The sequence below is a fragment of the Ranitomeya imitator genome, chromosome 6 (genome assembly GCF_032444005.1).
Source record: "Ranitomeya imitator isolate aRanImi1 chromosome 6, aRanImi1.pri, whole genome shotgun sequence".
In the NCBI taxonomy this organism is placed as follows: Eukaryota; Metazoa; Chordata; class Amphibia; order Anura; family Dendrobatidae; genus Ranitomeya; species Ranitomeya imitator.
Window position 1 is genome coordinate 36,554,801 of NC_091287.1, and position 15,624 is coordinate 36,570,424.

Genomic DNA, 15,624 nt, shown 5'->3' on the forward strand with positions numbered 1-15,624 from the left:
CCCACGCAAAGGGGGCAAAAAAGACCCACCGGCACGGCGGTACACCCTTTGCATCTCAGAGCTTCCAGCAAAACAAAAGACAAGCTGGACAGAAAAAAGGCAACAAAATAGCAAAAAAGCACTTAGCTATACAGAGCAGCAGGTCACAGGAACAATCAGGAGAAGCTCAGATCCAACACTGGAACATTGACTAGGAGCAAGGATAGCAGCATCAGGTGGAGTTAAGTAACGAAGCAGCTAATGAGCTCACCAGAAACCTGAGGAAGGAAGCTCAGAAGCTGCAGTACCACTTGTGACCACAGGAGTGAATTCAGCCACAGAATTCACAACATGCGGGCCCATCATACTGTGTATAGGGGAGCTGTGGGCCCATCATACTGTCTATAAGGGAGCTGCGGGCCCATCATACTGTGTATAAGGAAGCTGCGGACCCATCATACTGTGTATAAGGGAGCTGCGGGCCATTCATACGTGTATAAGGAAGCTGCGGGCTCATCATACTGTGTATAAGGAAGCAGCGGGCTCATCATACTGTGTATAAGGAAGCTGCGGGCTCATCATACTGTGTATAAGGGAGCTGTGGGGCCATCATACTGTGTATAAGGAAACTTTGGGACCGTCATACTGTGTATAGGGAACTGTGGGGGACATCATACTGTTTGACAGGAGCTGCAGGCTCATCATACTGTGTATAAGGGAGCTGTGAGTCCATCATACTGTGTATAAGGGAGCTGTGGGCCCATCATACTGTGTATAAGGGAGCTGCCGACCCATCATACTGTGTATAAGGAAGCTGTGGGGCCACCATACTGTGTATAAGGAAGCTGTGGGCCCATCATACTGTGTATAAGGAAGCTGTGGGGCCATCATCCTGTGTATAAGGGAGCTGCGGGCTCATCATACTGTGTATAAGGAAGCTGTGGGCCCATCATACTGTGTATAAGGGAGCTGTGGGCCCATCATACTGTGTATAAGGGAGCTGCGGGCCCATCATACTGTGTATAAGGAAGTTGTGGGGCCATCATACTGTGTATAAGGAAGCTGTGGGCCCATCATACTGTGTATAAGGGAGCTGTGGGCCCATCATACTGTGTATAAGGGAGCTGCGGGCCCATCATACTGTGTATAAGGGAGCTGTGGGCCCATCATACTGTGTATAAGGGAGCTGCGGGCCCATCATACTGTGTATAAGGGAGCTGCGGGCCCATCATACTGTGTATAAGGAAGCTGTGTGGCCACCATACTGTGTATAAGGAAGCTGTGGGCCCATCATACTGTGTATAAGGGAGCTGTGGGCCCATCATACTGTGTATAAGGGAGCTGTGGGCCCATCATACTGTGTATAAGGGAGCTGCGGGCCCATCATACTGTGTATAAGGGAGCTGCGGGCCCATCATACTGTGTATAAGGGAGCTGCGGGCCCATCATACTGTGTATAAGGAAGTTGTGGGGCCATCATACTGTGTATAAGGAAGCTGTGGGCCCATCATACTGTGTATAAGGGAGCTGCGGGCCCGTCATACTGTGTATAAGGGAGCTGCGGGCCCATCATACTGTGTATAAGGGAGCTGCGGGCCCATCATACTGTGTATAAGGGAGCTACGGGCCCATCATACTGTGTATAAGGAAGTTGTGGGGCCATCACACTGTGTATAAGGAAGCTGTGGGCCCATCATACTGTGTATAAGAGAGCTGCGGGCTCATCATACTGTGTATAAGGGAGCTGCGGGCCCATCATACTGTGTATAGGGAACTGTGGGGGACATCATACTGTTTGACAGGAGCTGCAGGCCCATCATACTGTGTAAGGGGAACTGTGGGGGACATCATACTGTGTATAGGGAACTATGAAGGCATATTGTGCATATGGGAGCTGTTGGCCCATTACACTGTATATAGGGGAGTTCTGGGGGACATTATACTTTCTATAGTGTGTATAGGGGAGCATTTGGCTCATACTATCTATAGGGGAGCAGTGGGATCATACTGTGTAAAGGGGAGCAGTGGGAACATCATATAGTGTATTGGGGAGTTATAGAATCATCATTCTGGGTATAGGGGAGCTGTGGGGGCCTTAGACTGTGTATATGTTAAGTGGGCACTTAAGCATCATTGGTATAAGGGCACTCAAAGTATTGCGACCATCAAAGTTGCATATGGTCACAATATGGTGGTAAAGTTAATGTTTGTTTTTGTATATAGATTTATTTTCAATAACAGCGCGGTCATATTCTGAGGTTCCACTATAGTCATAATTAGAGTGCGCAACCGTAACTGTAATCAGGGTTAGCTGGTTAGGGGCAGTGTAAGGGGCACAAAAGGGCACTGCTACTATGTGTGGGCAATAAGGGGATGCGTAGAGATGGGCACGGGGTGGGGGTAGGGGCGAGAGGCATAACATAAAGAGTTGCTGATAATTTCTCTTACCACTCAGCTTGAATTGTCTTTCTAGCAATTGTCTGTAACTTCTTTGCTTCCCTGGATGTTATTATTCTGATCAGCAATCTACCCGTATGTTATAAATTCTGGTTATTACAGTACAGCGCACACCAGAGCAGTAAAATATAATTAATATAATATACCAGACCTATAATCTAATGTATAATCTATAGGACATGTAATCTAATGTATAATCTACTGGATAAATAATCTATAGGACATGTAATATAATGTATAATCTATAGGATAACATAATGTATAATCTACAGAATATGTAATATATATAATATACAGGACATATAATAATCTACAGGACATGTAATATAATGCATAATCTACATTACATCATATAATGTATAATCTACATAATATATAATACTATATAATACAGGACATGTAATAAGTCGCCGGCTGCGCTCATTGCTGGCGCCCTCTTGTGGTGAGATGACGCCATGCAGGTTGGAGCAGTTGATGGTAGAGGAGCAGTGCGGTGTCTTTTCTCTCCTGGCCGCCAGAGGCCGCTGTGCAGGATGCATCGTGCCCTGCTCGGGCTCAGTCCTCGCTCTGTGTCGTGATGGCGGAGGACAGTGAGTCGGCGGCCAGCCAGCAGAGCCTGGAGCTGGATGATCAGGACACCTGCGGCATAGACGGTGACAACGAGGACGAGGCCGAGCATGCCAAGGGGTGAGCTGGGAGACGGGGAGCGGAGGGTGCGGGCTGCTGCTGCTGCTGCAGGCGGCATTGTGTGATGGTGCAGTGTGTGCTGCCGCCTGCACATAACATGCTGGACACACGTCACTACAGGAGGCTGCTCATGTGCCCGCTGCATCCGAGGCCTCCAGAGCTGGCATCACCCCGAGCACCGCAGGGCAACTTTCCGAGGTGGTGCCCCCATCCTGTACCCAGGTGCCACCTCTGCTGCCCCCATCCTGTACCCAGATGCCACCTCTGCTGCCCCCCATCCTGTACCCAGGTGTCCCCCTCTGCTGCCCCATCATGTGCCCAGGTGTCCCACTCTGCTGCCCCCATCCTGTACCCAGATGCCACCTCTGCTGCCCCCATCCTGTACTCAGGTGCCACCTCTGCTGCCCCCATCCTGTACCCAGGTGCCACCTCTGCTGCCCCCATCCTGTACCCAGGTGCCACCTCTGCTGCCCCCATCCTGTACCCAGATGCCACCTCTGCTGCCCCCATCCTGTACCCAGATGCCACCTCTGCTGCCCCCATCCTGTACCCAGATGCCACCTCTGCTGCCCCCCATCCTGTACCCAGGTGTCCCCCTCTGCTGCCCCATCATGTGCCCAGGTGTCCCACTCTGCTGCCCCCATCCTGTACCCAGATGCCACCTCTGCTGCCCCCATCCTGTACCCAGGTGCCACCTCTGCTGCCCCATCCTGTACCCAGGTGCCACCTCTGCTGCCCCATCCTGTACCCAGGTGCCACCTCTGCTGCCCCCCATCCTGTACCCAGGTGCCACCTCTGCTGCCCCCCATCCTGTACTCAGGTGCCACCTCTGTTGCCCCATCCTGTACCCAGGTGCCACCTCTGTTGCCCCATCCTGTACCCAGGTGCCACCCCTGCTGCCCCCATCCTGTTCCCAGGTGCCCACCTCTGCTGCCCCCCATCCTGTACTCAGGTGCCACCTCTGCTGCCCCATCCTGTACCCAGGTGCCACCCCTGTTGCCCCATCCTGTCCCCAGGTGCCACCTCTGTTGCCCCATCCTGTCCCCAGGTGCCACCTCTGTTGCCCCATCCTGTCCCCAGGTGCCACCTCTGCTGCCCAATCCTGTACTCAGGTGCCACCTCTGCTGCCCCATCCTGTACCCAGGTGCCACCACTGCTGCCCCCATCCTGTACCCAGGTGCCCACCTCTGCTGCCCCCCATCCTGTACTCAGGTGCCACCTCTGTTACCCCATCCTGTACCCAGGTGCCCACCTCTGCTGCCCCATCCTGTACCCAGGTGCCACCTCTGCTGCCCCCCATCCTGTACCCAGGTGCCACCTCTGTTGCCCCATCCTGTACCCAGGTGCCACCTCTGTTGCCCCATCCTGTACCCAGGTGCCACCTCTGTTGCCCCATCCTGTACCCAGGTGCCACCTCTGTTGCCCCATCCTGTACCCAGGTGCCACCTCTGTTGCCCCATCCTGTACCCAGGTGCCACCTCTGTTGCCCCATCCTGTACCCAGGTGCCCACCTCTGCTGCCCCCCATCCTGTACTCAGGTGCCCACCTCTGCTGCCCCCCATCCTGTACTCAGGTGCCACCTTTGCTGCCCCCCATCCTGTACCCAGGTGCCACCTCTGCTGCCCCATCCTGTCCCCAGGTGCCACCTCTGCTGCCCCATCCTGTCCCCAGGTGCCACCTCTGCTGCCCCCATCCTGTACCCAGGTGCCACCTCTGCTGCCCCCATCCTGTACCCAGGTGCCACCTCTGCTGCCCCCATCCTGTACTCAGGTGCCACCTCTGCTGCCCCCATCCTGTACTCAGGTGCCACTTCTGCTGCCCCCCATCCTGTATTCAGGTGCCACCTCTGCTGCCCCCATCCTGTACCCAGGTGCCACCTCTGCTGCCCCCATCCTGTACTCAGGTGCCACCTCTGCTGCCCCATCCTGTACCCAGGTGCCACCACTGCTGCCCCCATCCTGTACCCAGGTGCCCACCTCTGCTGCCCCCCATCCTGTACTCAGGTGCCACCTCTGTTGCCCCATCCTGTACCCAGGTGCCCACCTCTGCTGCCCCATCCTGTACCCGGGTGCCACCTCTGCTGCCCCCCATCCTGTACCCGGGTGCCACCTCTGTTGCCCCATCCTGTACCCGGGTGCCACCTCTGTTGCCCCATCCTGTACCCGGGTGCCACCTCTGTTGCCCCATCCTGTACCCAGGTGCCACCTCTGTTGCCCCATCCTGTTCCCAGGTGCCACCTCTGTTGCCCCATCCTGTACCCAGGTGCGCACCTCTGCTGCCCCCATCCTGTACTCAGGTGCCCACCTCTGCTGCCCCCCATCCTGTACTCAGGTGCCACCTTTGCTGCCCCCCATCCTGTACCCAGGTGCCACCTCTGCTGCCCCATCCTGTCCCCAGGTGCCACCTCTGCTGCCCCATCCTGTCCCCAGGTGCCACCTCTGCTGCCCCCATCCTGTACCCAGGTGCCACCTCTGCTGCCCCCATCCTGTACTCAGGTGCCACCTCTGCTGCCCCCATCCTGTACCCAGGTGCCACCTCTGCTGCCCCATCGTGTACCCAGGTGCCACCTCTGCTGCCCCCCATCGTGTACCCAGGTGCCACCTCTGCTGCCCCCCATCCTGTACCCAGGTGCCAACCACTGCAGCCCCCCATCCTTTACCCAGGTGCCCACCTCTGCTGCCCACCATCCTGTGCCCACCTCTGCTGCCCCCTATCATGTATCCAGGAGCCTACCTCTGCTGATCCGCCATCCTGTACCCTGGTGCTCTCCTCTAGCCCCCATCTTATACCTTGGTACCCGCCTCTGGTGAGCACATCCTGTACATTTGTGTCCCCCTTCCTGTGCCATGCTGCCATTCCTCTATACTCTTGTGTGCCCACTCACTGCATGGCACGCCCACCTTTGTGAATGGATTGCCATTATGCCCACTTCTTGCTTGGTGCCCAGTTTATGTTCCCGGTCTGTGTGTGTTCGCCCTAGAGTAAGGCCCCTGCCCTCATCCTGCAGAGCTGGCTCTTGGGTACATTTGCCGTCCTCTGTGCCCAGTGTCCGCTCTGACTGCTCGGGTGGAGGCTGACAGGTCTCCTGCTCTGTAGAAACGTGCAGATCTGTGGGGTCAGGACCCGTCACCTGGAAAACAACCCCTCAGTTCATTGTAGCAGGTAGCGTCTCTCTTTGGGCATGCTGGGAGTTGTAGTTTTGCGGTGACATAGTCATCTGGAGTCTGTGCATGGATTCGGTGCCTTGAGCAGCAGATATTCTTGCTGTCACGGATTGGATGCAGCCTCCCTGAGTCGAGGTTTTATCTTCACACATGGGTGAACAGGAGACTGAGACATTTTTGTTGTCATGTCTGGTGGGAGCGCAACACTACCTTGTAACTGCAGCATGTGAACACCACCCATAACCCTGGTGCAAAGCCCCACTCCTGACCACTGTATGATAAATGGTGGCCCTGCACCAACCCCACCTATACTATCATTTCCTATGTCATACCCCAGAGCTGCGCTCAGTATTCTGCTGATGTAGTCACTGTGTACATACATTACATTACTGATCCTGAGTTACACCCTGTATTATACCCCAGAGCTGCGCTCACTATTCTGCTGATGTAGTCACTGTGTACATACATTACATTACTGATCCTGAGTTACACCCTGTATTATACCCTAGAGCTGCACTCACTATTCTGCTGATGTAGTCACTGTGTACATACATTACATTACTGATCCTGAGTTACGTCCTGTATTATACTCCAGAGCTGCACTCACTAATCTGCTGGTGCAGTCACTGTGTACATACATTACATTACTGATCCTGAGTTACATCCTGTATTATACCCCAGAGCTGCGCTCAGTATTCTGCTGATGTAGTCACTGTGTACATACATTACATTACTGATCCTGAGTTACATCCTGTATTATACCCCAGAGCTGCGCTCAGTATTCTGCTGATGTAGTCACTGTGTACATACATTACATTACTGATCCTGAGTTACACCCTGTATTATACCCCAGAGCTGCGCTCACTATTCTGCTGATGTAGTCACTGTGTACATACATTACATTACTGATCCTGAGTTACACCCTGTATTATACCCCAGAGCTGCACTCACTATTCTGCTGATGGAGTCACTGTGTACATACATTACATTACTGATCCTGAGTTACGTCCTGTATTATACCCCAGAGCTGCGCTCAGTATTCTGCTGATGTAGTCACTGTGTACATACATTACATTACTGATCCTGAGTTACACCCTGTATTATACCCCAGAGCTGCACTCACTATTCTGCTGATGTAGTCACTGTGTACATACATTACATTACTGATCCTGAGTTACATCCTGTATTATACTCCAGAGCTGCACTCACTATTCTGCTGGTGCAGTCACTGTGTACATACATTACATTACTGATCCTGAGTTACATCCTGTATTATACCCCAGAGCTGCACTCACTATTCTGCTGGTGCAGTCACTGTGTACATACATTACATTACTGATCCTGAGTTACATCCTGTATTATACTCCAGAGCTGCACTCACTAATCTGCTGGTGGAGTCACTGTGTACATACATTACATTACTGATCCTGAGTTACATCCTGTATTATACCCCAGAGCTGCACTCACTATTCTGCTGGTGCAGTCACTGTGTACATATATTACATTACTGATCCTGAGTTACATCCTGTATTATACCCCAGAGCTGCACTCACTATTCTGCTGGTGCAGTCACTGTGTACATACATTACATTACTGATCCTGAGTTACATCCTGTATTATACCCCAGAGCTGCACTCACTATTCTGCTGGTGCAGTCACTGTGTACATACATTACATTACTGATCCTGAGTTACATCCTGTATGATACTCCAGAGCTGCACTCACTATTCTGCTGGTGCAGTCACTGTGTACATACATTACATTACTGATCCTGAGTTACATCCTGTATTATACCCCAGAGCTGCACTCACTATTCTGCTGGTGCAGTCACTGTGTACATACATTACTGATCCTGAGTCACCTCCTATATTATATCCCAGAGCTGCACTCACTATTCTGCTGGTGCAGTCACTGTGTACATACATTACTGATCCTGAGTTAAATCCTGTATTCTACCCCAGAGCTGCACTCACTATTCTGCTGGTGCAGTCACTGTGTACATACATTACATTACTGATCCTGAGTTACATCCTGTATTATTCTCCAGAGCTGCACTCGCTATTCTGCTGGTGCAGTCACTGTGTACACACATTACATTACTGACCCTGAGTTACATCCTGTATTATACACCAGAGCTGCACTCACTATTCTGCTGGTGCAGTCACTGTGTACATACATTACATTACTGATCCTGAGTTACATCCTGTATTATACCCCAGAGCTGCACTCACTATTCTGCTGGTGCAGTCACTGTGTACATACATTACTGATCCTGAGTTACATCCTGTATTATACCCCAGAGCTGCACTCACTATTCTGCTGGTGCAGTCACTGTGTACATACATTACATTACTGATCCTGAGTTACATCCTGTATTATACTCCAGAGCTGCACTCACTATTCTGCTGGTGCAGTCACTGTGTACATACATTACATTACTGATCCTGAGTCACCTCCTGTATTACTCCCCAGAGCTGCGATCACTATTCTGCCATGTGTACCCAGGCCCCTCCACAGCTGTGATGATTAAAGGGGATGTCCACGATTAGAGAAACGCTCCGGCTTCTGTGTTTTGGCTTCAGCAGTGACATCACTATTTGACTATAGTGCACATCACCACTGCAGCCAATCACTAAGCTCAGCGACTCATACCTTCTACATCAGCAATGCTCTAAGCTCAGTGATCGGCTGCAGCAGTGATGTGCGCAAGACACAGAGACCGGAGCTGCTGTGGGAAGAACTATCTGCCTTCATTATTCTACGTCTGCAGTCATTTAGAGATCACTTTTTTAAAAGTGGAAAACCCCTTTAAATTCACTTATTTTTGTTTCTGAGGCTCTTGGGCCAGCCTCGCCGTTTCCCACGCAGCGGAAAGGGGCTGCGATCAATGGATTTGCTATTATTTGCTTCAGAAATTGGTGTAAAGTACAGCTGAAAATCTAAACTAGTGCATTGTAGAGCCGCAAGATAAAGAATGGAGAAGCAGAAGGCCAGACTATGCTGGCAGTCTAACCGTGGAGACACACAGGTCTGCATAGGAGCTGTGTACTCAAAACGGTATTCATATTTTCAATCAGGACTAGTTAAAAATCTGCCAATTTTAGTCATCCAGTGTAGAGTTTGTCTACGAGGATCCATGATGGCCGAGGAACAAATGTAAGAAATGGGAAGCCCAGATCTGCCTTCTGGGGTTGCTCTGAGAGATGGGCCTTCTAGAGCCCATTTAGAAAGCGGATCTGATCCCCCTGAACACGCCGTGAAGGCTTTCACGATTACGTACTGTGTACGTCAGTCATTTCCAGTACGACTTGGGATGAAACAAAAGCTCTTGAGTGACTTCACACTTTGGTATGTGTGACCGATATCTGGGGCTTAGGGATTCACACTCTCAGGTAGGCATTAGGTAGCGTTCACACAGGCAATGCGGTTTGGTCCAAGCATGCAGTTATATTGCTTTCGTAAAGCTCCAAGGGATTCAAAACCAAAAACAGCCTCTTCGGGGCATAAAGGTATCACAGCAAATAAACCGTTCATTCATCAGGCACATGCATGTCAGTGCAGGATCAACAGAAATGTTCAATTCCAGGCAAAGTTCTCACTGAAGAGGCTACAACTCCAACACACAGACTGCTCAGCTCTCCTTGCTGACCCATGCAGTCTCCCTTCAGAGCAAGACTCTGGCATGCCTCTCGGCTACAGCTCACACTTTGGCTGCTCACTCATCAGCTTCAACACTTTCGAGTTTGCTCAACATCCAGCCGGCTGTCCCAAGGTGAACCCGTTTCCTGGTTTTAGGTCAAAGCTAGCCAGATGCAGCCAAGTGCTAAGACTTAACCCAGTCCCATCTGGCTTTGTGTGTGTATATATATATATATATATATATATATATATATATATATATATATATATATATATATATATATATATATATATATATGTGTACACAAGCAGTTCCCAAACAAAGTATTGACCCCACTTACTGAAATATATTTAATACATTGTACAAAAGCCTTTGTTTGCGATCAAGCATCAAGAGTGTATGGAGAAACTAGTCACAGGCATTGCTCAGGTGTGATTCTGGCCCATTCTTCCACAAAAACGCTCTTTACATCCAATGGGCTCCATTTATGAACTCTGAGCTTTAGTTCCTTCCATACATTTTTCTATTGGATTCAGGTCAGTGATTGGCTGCACCCTTCTAGCAGCTTTATTTTATTTCACTTACATACATATATACAAAATCACTGTGTGCAGAATTATTACGCAGCTTGTTTTCCTCAGTCAAAATTTGCCAAAAAAGAGATTCTGAATTCTGAAAACTCAAAAATTGTTAGAATTCTGACAGAGGGATGCAGCACTCCTGAAATTGCTCAAATATCTGGGCACGATGTCCAACAAATGTTTTGTGGCAAGTAGTCAACAAGGTAGGAAAAAACATGTGGAGCAAAAAAGACGCACATTAACAGACCAAGATATGGGCAGAATCAAACATGAAGCGACCAGGAAGCCGTCATCCTCAAGTGCCGTCATATTCCAGACTTGCAGCCTCCCTGGAGGACAGAATTACAAGGTGCTCAGAGACGTGGCCGAGGTGAGGAGGCTGAGCCTGACCACCACTGAGCAAGACAGATGTACTTGGTTCCCAGAGGCGTGGCCGAGGTGAGGAGGATTGGAGCATTGTCCTGCAGAAAAATCCTGTTTGTCTTGAAAGCTGTAGACTTTTTCCTGTACCACTGCTTGAAGAACGTGTCTTCCAAAACACTGGCAGGAGGTTTGGTAGTTGATTTTGATTCCATCTTCAACCAAAAAAAAGTCCACCTAGCTCATCTGTAATAAAACAGCCCAAAGCAGTGTCCACGTCCACCTTACTGGCGTCTGAGTGGAGGAGGAGGTCTGTGCCCGTTACTGATCCAGCCATGGCCCATCCATCTGGTCCATCAGGAGTCGCTCTATCATTTCATCATTCTGGAAAACCTTTGATAACTTCATAGTCAGGATTTGGTCTTAGCATTTCCCCTCCTGTCTCGCTCAGTGGTGGTCGGGCTCAGCTTCCTCACCTCGGCCGTGTCTCTAAGCACTGAACACCTTGTACTTCTGTGTATTGCTCAGTGGTGGTCGGGCTCAGCCTCCTCACCTCGGCCGTGTCTCTGAGCACTGAACACCTTGTACTTCTGTGTCTTGCACAGTGGTGGTCGGGCTCAGCCTCCTCACCTCGGCCGTGTCTCTGAACACCTTGTACTTCTGTGTCTTGCTCAGTGGTGGTCGGGCTCAGCCTCCTCACCTCGACCGTGTCTCTGAGCACTGAACACCTTGTACTTCTGTGTCTTGCTCAGTGGTGGGTCGGGCTCAGCCTCCTCACCTCGGCCGTGTCTCTGAGCACTGAACACCTTGTACTTCTGTGTCTTGCACAGTGGTGGTCGGGCTCAGCCTCCTCACCTCGGCCGTGTCTCTGAACACCTTGTACTTCTGTGCCTCGCTCAGTGGTGGTCGGGCTCAGCCTCCTCACCTCGGCCGTGTCTCTGAGCACTGAACACCTTGTACTTCTGTGTATTGCTCAGTGGTGGTCGGGCTCAGCCTCCTCACCTCGACCGTGTCTCTGAGCACTGAACACCTTGTACTTCTGTGTCTTGCTCAGTGGTGGGTCGGGCTCAGCCTCCTCACCTCGGCCGTGTCTCTAAACACCTTGTACTTCTGTGTCTTGCTCAGTGGTGGTCGGGCTCAGCCTCCTCACCTCGGCCGTGTCTCTAAACACCTTGTACTTCTGTGTCTTGCTCAGTGGTGGTCGGGCTCGGCCTCCTCACCTCGGCCGTGTCTCTCAACACCTTGTACTTCTGTGTCTTGCTCAGTGGTGGTCGGGCTCAGCCTCCTCACCTCGGCCGTGTCTCTGAGCACTGAACACCTTGTACTTCTGTGTCTTGCTCAGTGGTGGGTCGGGCTCAGCCTCCTCACCTCGGCCGTGTCTCTGAGCACTGAACACTTTGTACTTCTGTGTCTTGCTCAGTGGTGGGTCGGGCTCAGCCTCCTCACCTCGGCCGTGTCTCTCAACACCTTGTACTTCTGTGTATTGCTCAGTGGTGGTCGGGCTCAGCCTCCTCACCACCGGCCGTGTCTCTGAGCACTGAACACCTTGTACTTCTGTGTCTTGCTCAGTGGTGGTCGGGCTCAGCCTCCTCACCTCGGCCGTGTCTCTAAACACCTTGTACTTCTGTGTATTGCTCAGTGGTGGTCGGGCTCAGCCTCCTCACCTCGGCCGTGTCTCTGAGCACTGAACACCTTGTACTTCTGTGTCTTGCTCAGTGGTGGTCGGGCTCAGCCTCCTCACCTCGGCCGTGTCTCTGAGCACTGAACACCTTGTACTTCTGTGTATTGCTCAGTGGTGGTCGGGCTCAGCCTCCTCACCTCGGCCGTGTCTCTGAGCACTGAACACCTTGTACTTCTGTGTATTGCTCAGTGGTGGTCGGGCTCAGCCTCCTCACCTCGACCGTGTCTCTGAGCACTGAACACCTTGTACTTCTGTGTCTTGCTCAGTGGTGGGTCGGGCTCAGCCTCCTCACCTCGGCCGTGTCTCTAAACACCTTGTACTTCTGTGTCTTGCTCAGTGGTGGGTCGGGCTCAGCCTCCTCACCTCGGCCGTGTCTCTAAACACCTTGTACTTCTGTGTCTTGCTCAGTGGTGGTCGGGCTCAGCCTCCTCACCTCGGCCGTGTCTCTAAACACCTTGTACTTCTGTGTCTTGCTCAGTGGTGGTCGGGCTCGGCCTCCTCACCTCGGCCGTGTCTCTCAACACCTTGTACTTCTGTGTCTTGCTCAGTGGTGGTCGGGCTCAGCCTCCTCACCTCGGCCGTGTCTCTGAGCACTGAACACCTTGTACTTCTGTGTCTTGCTCAGTGGTGGGTCGGGCTCAGCCTCCTCACCTCGGCCGTGTCTCTCAACACCTTGTACTTCTGTGTATTGCTCAGTGGTGGTCGGGCTCAGCCTCCTCACCACCGGCCGTGTCTCTGAGCACTGAACACCTTGTACTTCTGTGTCTTGCTCAGTGGTGGTCGGGCTCAGCCTCCTCACCTCGGCCGTGTCTCTAAACACCTTGTACTTCTGTGTATTGCTCAGTGGTGGTCGGGCTCAGCCTCCTCACCTCGGCCGTGTCTCTGAGCACTGAACACCTTGTACTTCTGTGTCTTGCTCAGTGGTGGTCGGGCTCAGCCTCCTCACCTCGGCCGTGTCTCTGAGCACTGAACACCTTGTACTTCTGTGTATTGCTCAGTGGTGGTCGGGCTCAGCCTCCTCACCTCGGCCGTGTCTCTCAACACCTTGTACTTCTGTGTATTGCTCAGTGGTGGTCGGGCTCAGCCTCCTCACCTCGGCCGTGTCTCTAAGCACTGAACACCTTGTACTTCTGTGTCTTGCTCAGTGGTGGTCGGGCTCAGCCTCCTCACCTCGGCCGTGTCTCTCAACACCTTGTACTTCTGTGTATTGCTCAGTGGTGGTCGGGCTCAGCCTCCTCACCTCGGCCGTGTCTCTGAGCACTGAACACCTTGTACTTCTGTGTCTTGCTCAGTGGTGGTCGGGCTCAGCCTCCTCACCTCGGCCGTGTCTCTGAGCACTGAACACCTTGTACTTCTGTGTATTGCTCAGTGGTGGTCGGGCTCAGCCTCCTCACCTCGGCCGTGTCTCTCAACACCTTGTACTTCTGTGTATTGCTCAGTGGTGGTCGGGCTCAGCCTCCTCACCTCGGCCGTGTCTCTAAGCACTGAACACCTTGTACTTCTGTGTCTTGCTCAGTGGTGGTCGGGCTCAGCCTCCTCACCTCGGCCGTGTCTCTCAACACCTTGTACTTCTGTGTATTGCTCAGTGGTGGTCGGGCTCAGCCTCCTCACCTCGGCCGTGTCTCTGAGCACTGAACACCTTGTACTTCTGTGTATTGCTCAGTGGTGGTCGGGCTCAGCCTCCTCACCTCGGCCGTGTCTCTGAACACCTTGTACTTCTGTGTCTTGCTCAGTGGTGAAGAATATAAGACACCAGGAGCAGCATCGGAAACTCGCCGCTTTACATGGGAAGTGTACGTAAAGCACCGCTTTAGTTTTTTTTTATTAAGGGTTTTCCAGCCTTGGGGTAAAGGTTTGCAGTCACTTTGTGTGACTGCAGACTTGCGATCAGCCCTTGGCGACTTACGAGTGACGCAAGTATGTGATTTGCATTTATGTGGTCACGTGCCGACTAGACGTGCTCAGCCTCGCTCAATGCAGGCGTATTGAGGCCAGACAAGTCTAGTTGGAATGTGACCGGTAGTGTGCAAGTTGCGTACTTGTGTTTACGTGATCGCCCGCTCCCGGCAGCGGAGAATCCTTGCTGTGCATGCGCTGTCGGGATTCACAAGTCTGCAGTCACATAGTACCTTAAAGCCGGACAACCCCTTTATGCAAACTGCAGCTGGGAACGGGTTTTCTGAACCTGGGAAACCCCTTAAATATTAATGCAGAGGGATCATGGGACAATAACTTCTCTGAATGTTCTCCTCTTCTCAGCAGGCCTTCCTACGATCTGCGTTGGGTGAGACCGGGCTGTAGTGACGTCTCAGGACGGGTGCCGCCTTCACCAGAGATTTACTGACATTTTCGTGGTTTCTTTTAGACAAATATTGCTGTTTGCTAAATCCTCTCTGAGCGAGGACTGTTGGGATGTGGATTATTTAGATTCCTTAGAGTCAATTAGGAGACCATCAAGTGCTCTCTTAGCCGGCTGGCATATGTCACCGACAGCGCTGTGCCTATTATACGTGGCCGGCTGCTGAGCTCGGGCTCCTGCCATTATCACTGCATGTCACAAAGCTTCACAGAAGGACACATTGTGGGGTTTTTTTTTGTTTTTTTTGTTGTAATTTTTAAAATATTTTGGCAGATTATTATATAAAAAAATACTAAATCTACGTCAGGCGAAAAGGGTCGTCAGGTTTAGAGTTGAAGGGGTGAACCTAGGAGAAGTGGGAAGAGTGTAATACCTCCTTTTCTCTGTGGGGGGCGCTGCAGGATATCAAACACTTGCAAACAGGTTCCCTCTTGCTTTGCAGACAATCGATCACAACTTTGTGATCAGGTTCAGAGTTGCACCATACAGTGCAGGTGTCGGCTGTGTTATACAGCTGGCACCAGAATGAAATTACTGAGATCGGAATGAGCTCCGATTATACAACAGTTTTACTTCTTAGATGCCACTGTTAATTGTGACAGTGGCACTTAGGCGGTTAAGAACAGAGGATGGTTTTTGATCACTATCGGCAGCAAAATGATTGCAGGTTGGGTGGTTATGGCTCCCAGGGTCAGGGTCTACTTAAGGCTGTGCGT

General features: G+C 51.6%; 1 protein-coding gene across 1 annotated transcript in view; it reads left to right on the plus strand.

The window, feature by feature from the left end:
- The first annotated feature begins 2,967 nt into the window (after positions 1-2,967).
- The window catches only part of NMT2 (N-myristoyltransferase 2), a 48,440-nt gene continuing 35,783 nt past the window's right edge, over positions 2,968-15,624 (plus strand). Inside the window, exon 1 of the mRNA XM_069729452.1 lies at positions 2,968-3,123. Within this exon, the coding sequence (XP_069585553.1) occupies positions 3,014-3,123 (110 nt within the window). The 5' untranslated portion in view covers positions 2,968-3,013. The remainder of the gene's footprint in view (positions 3,124-15,624) is intronic.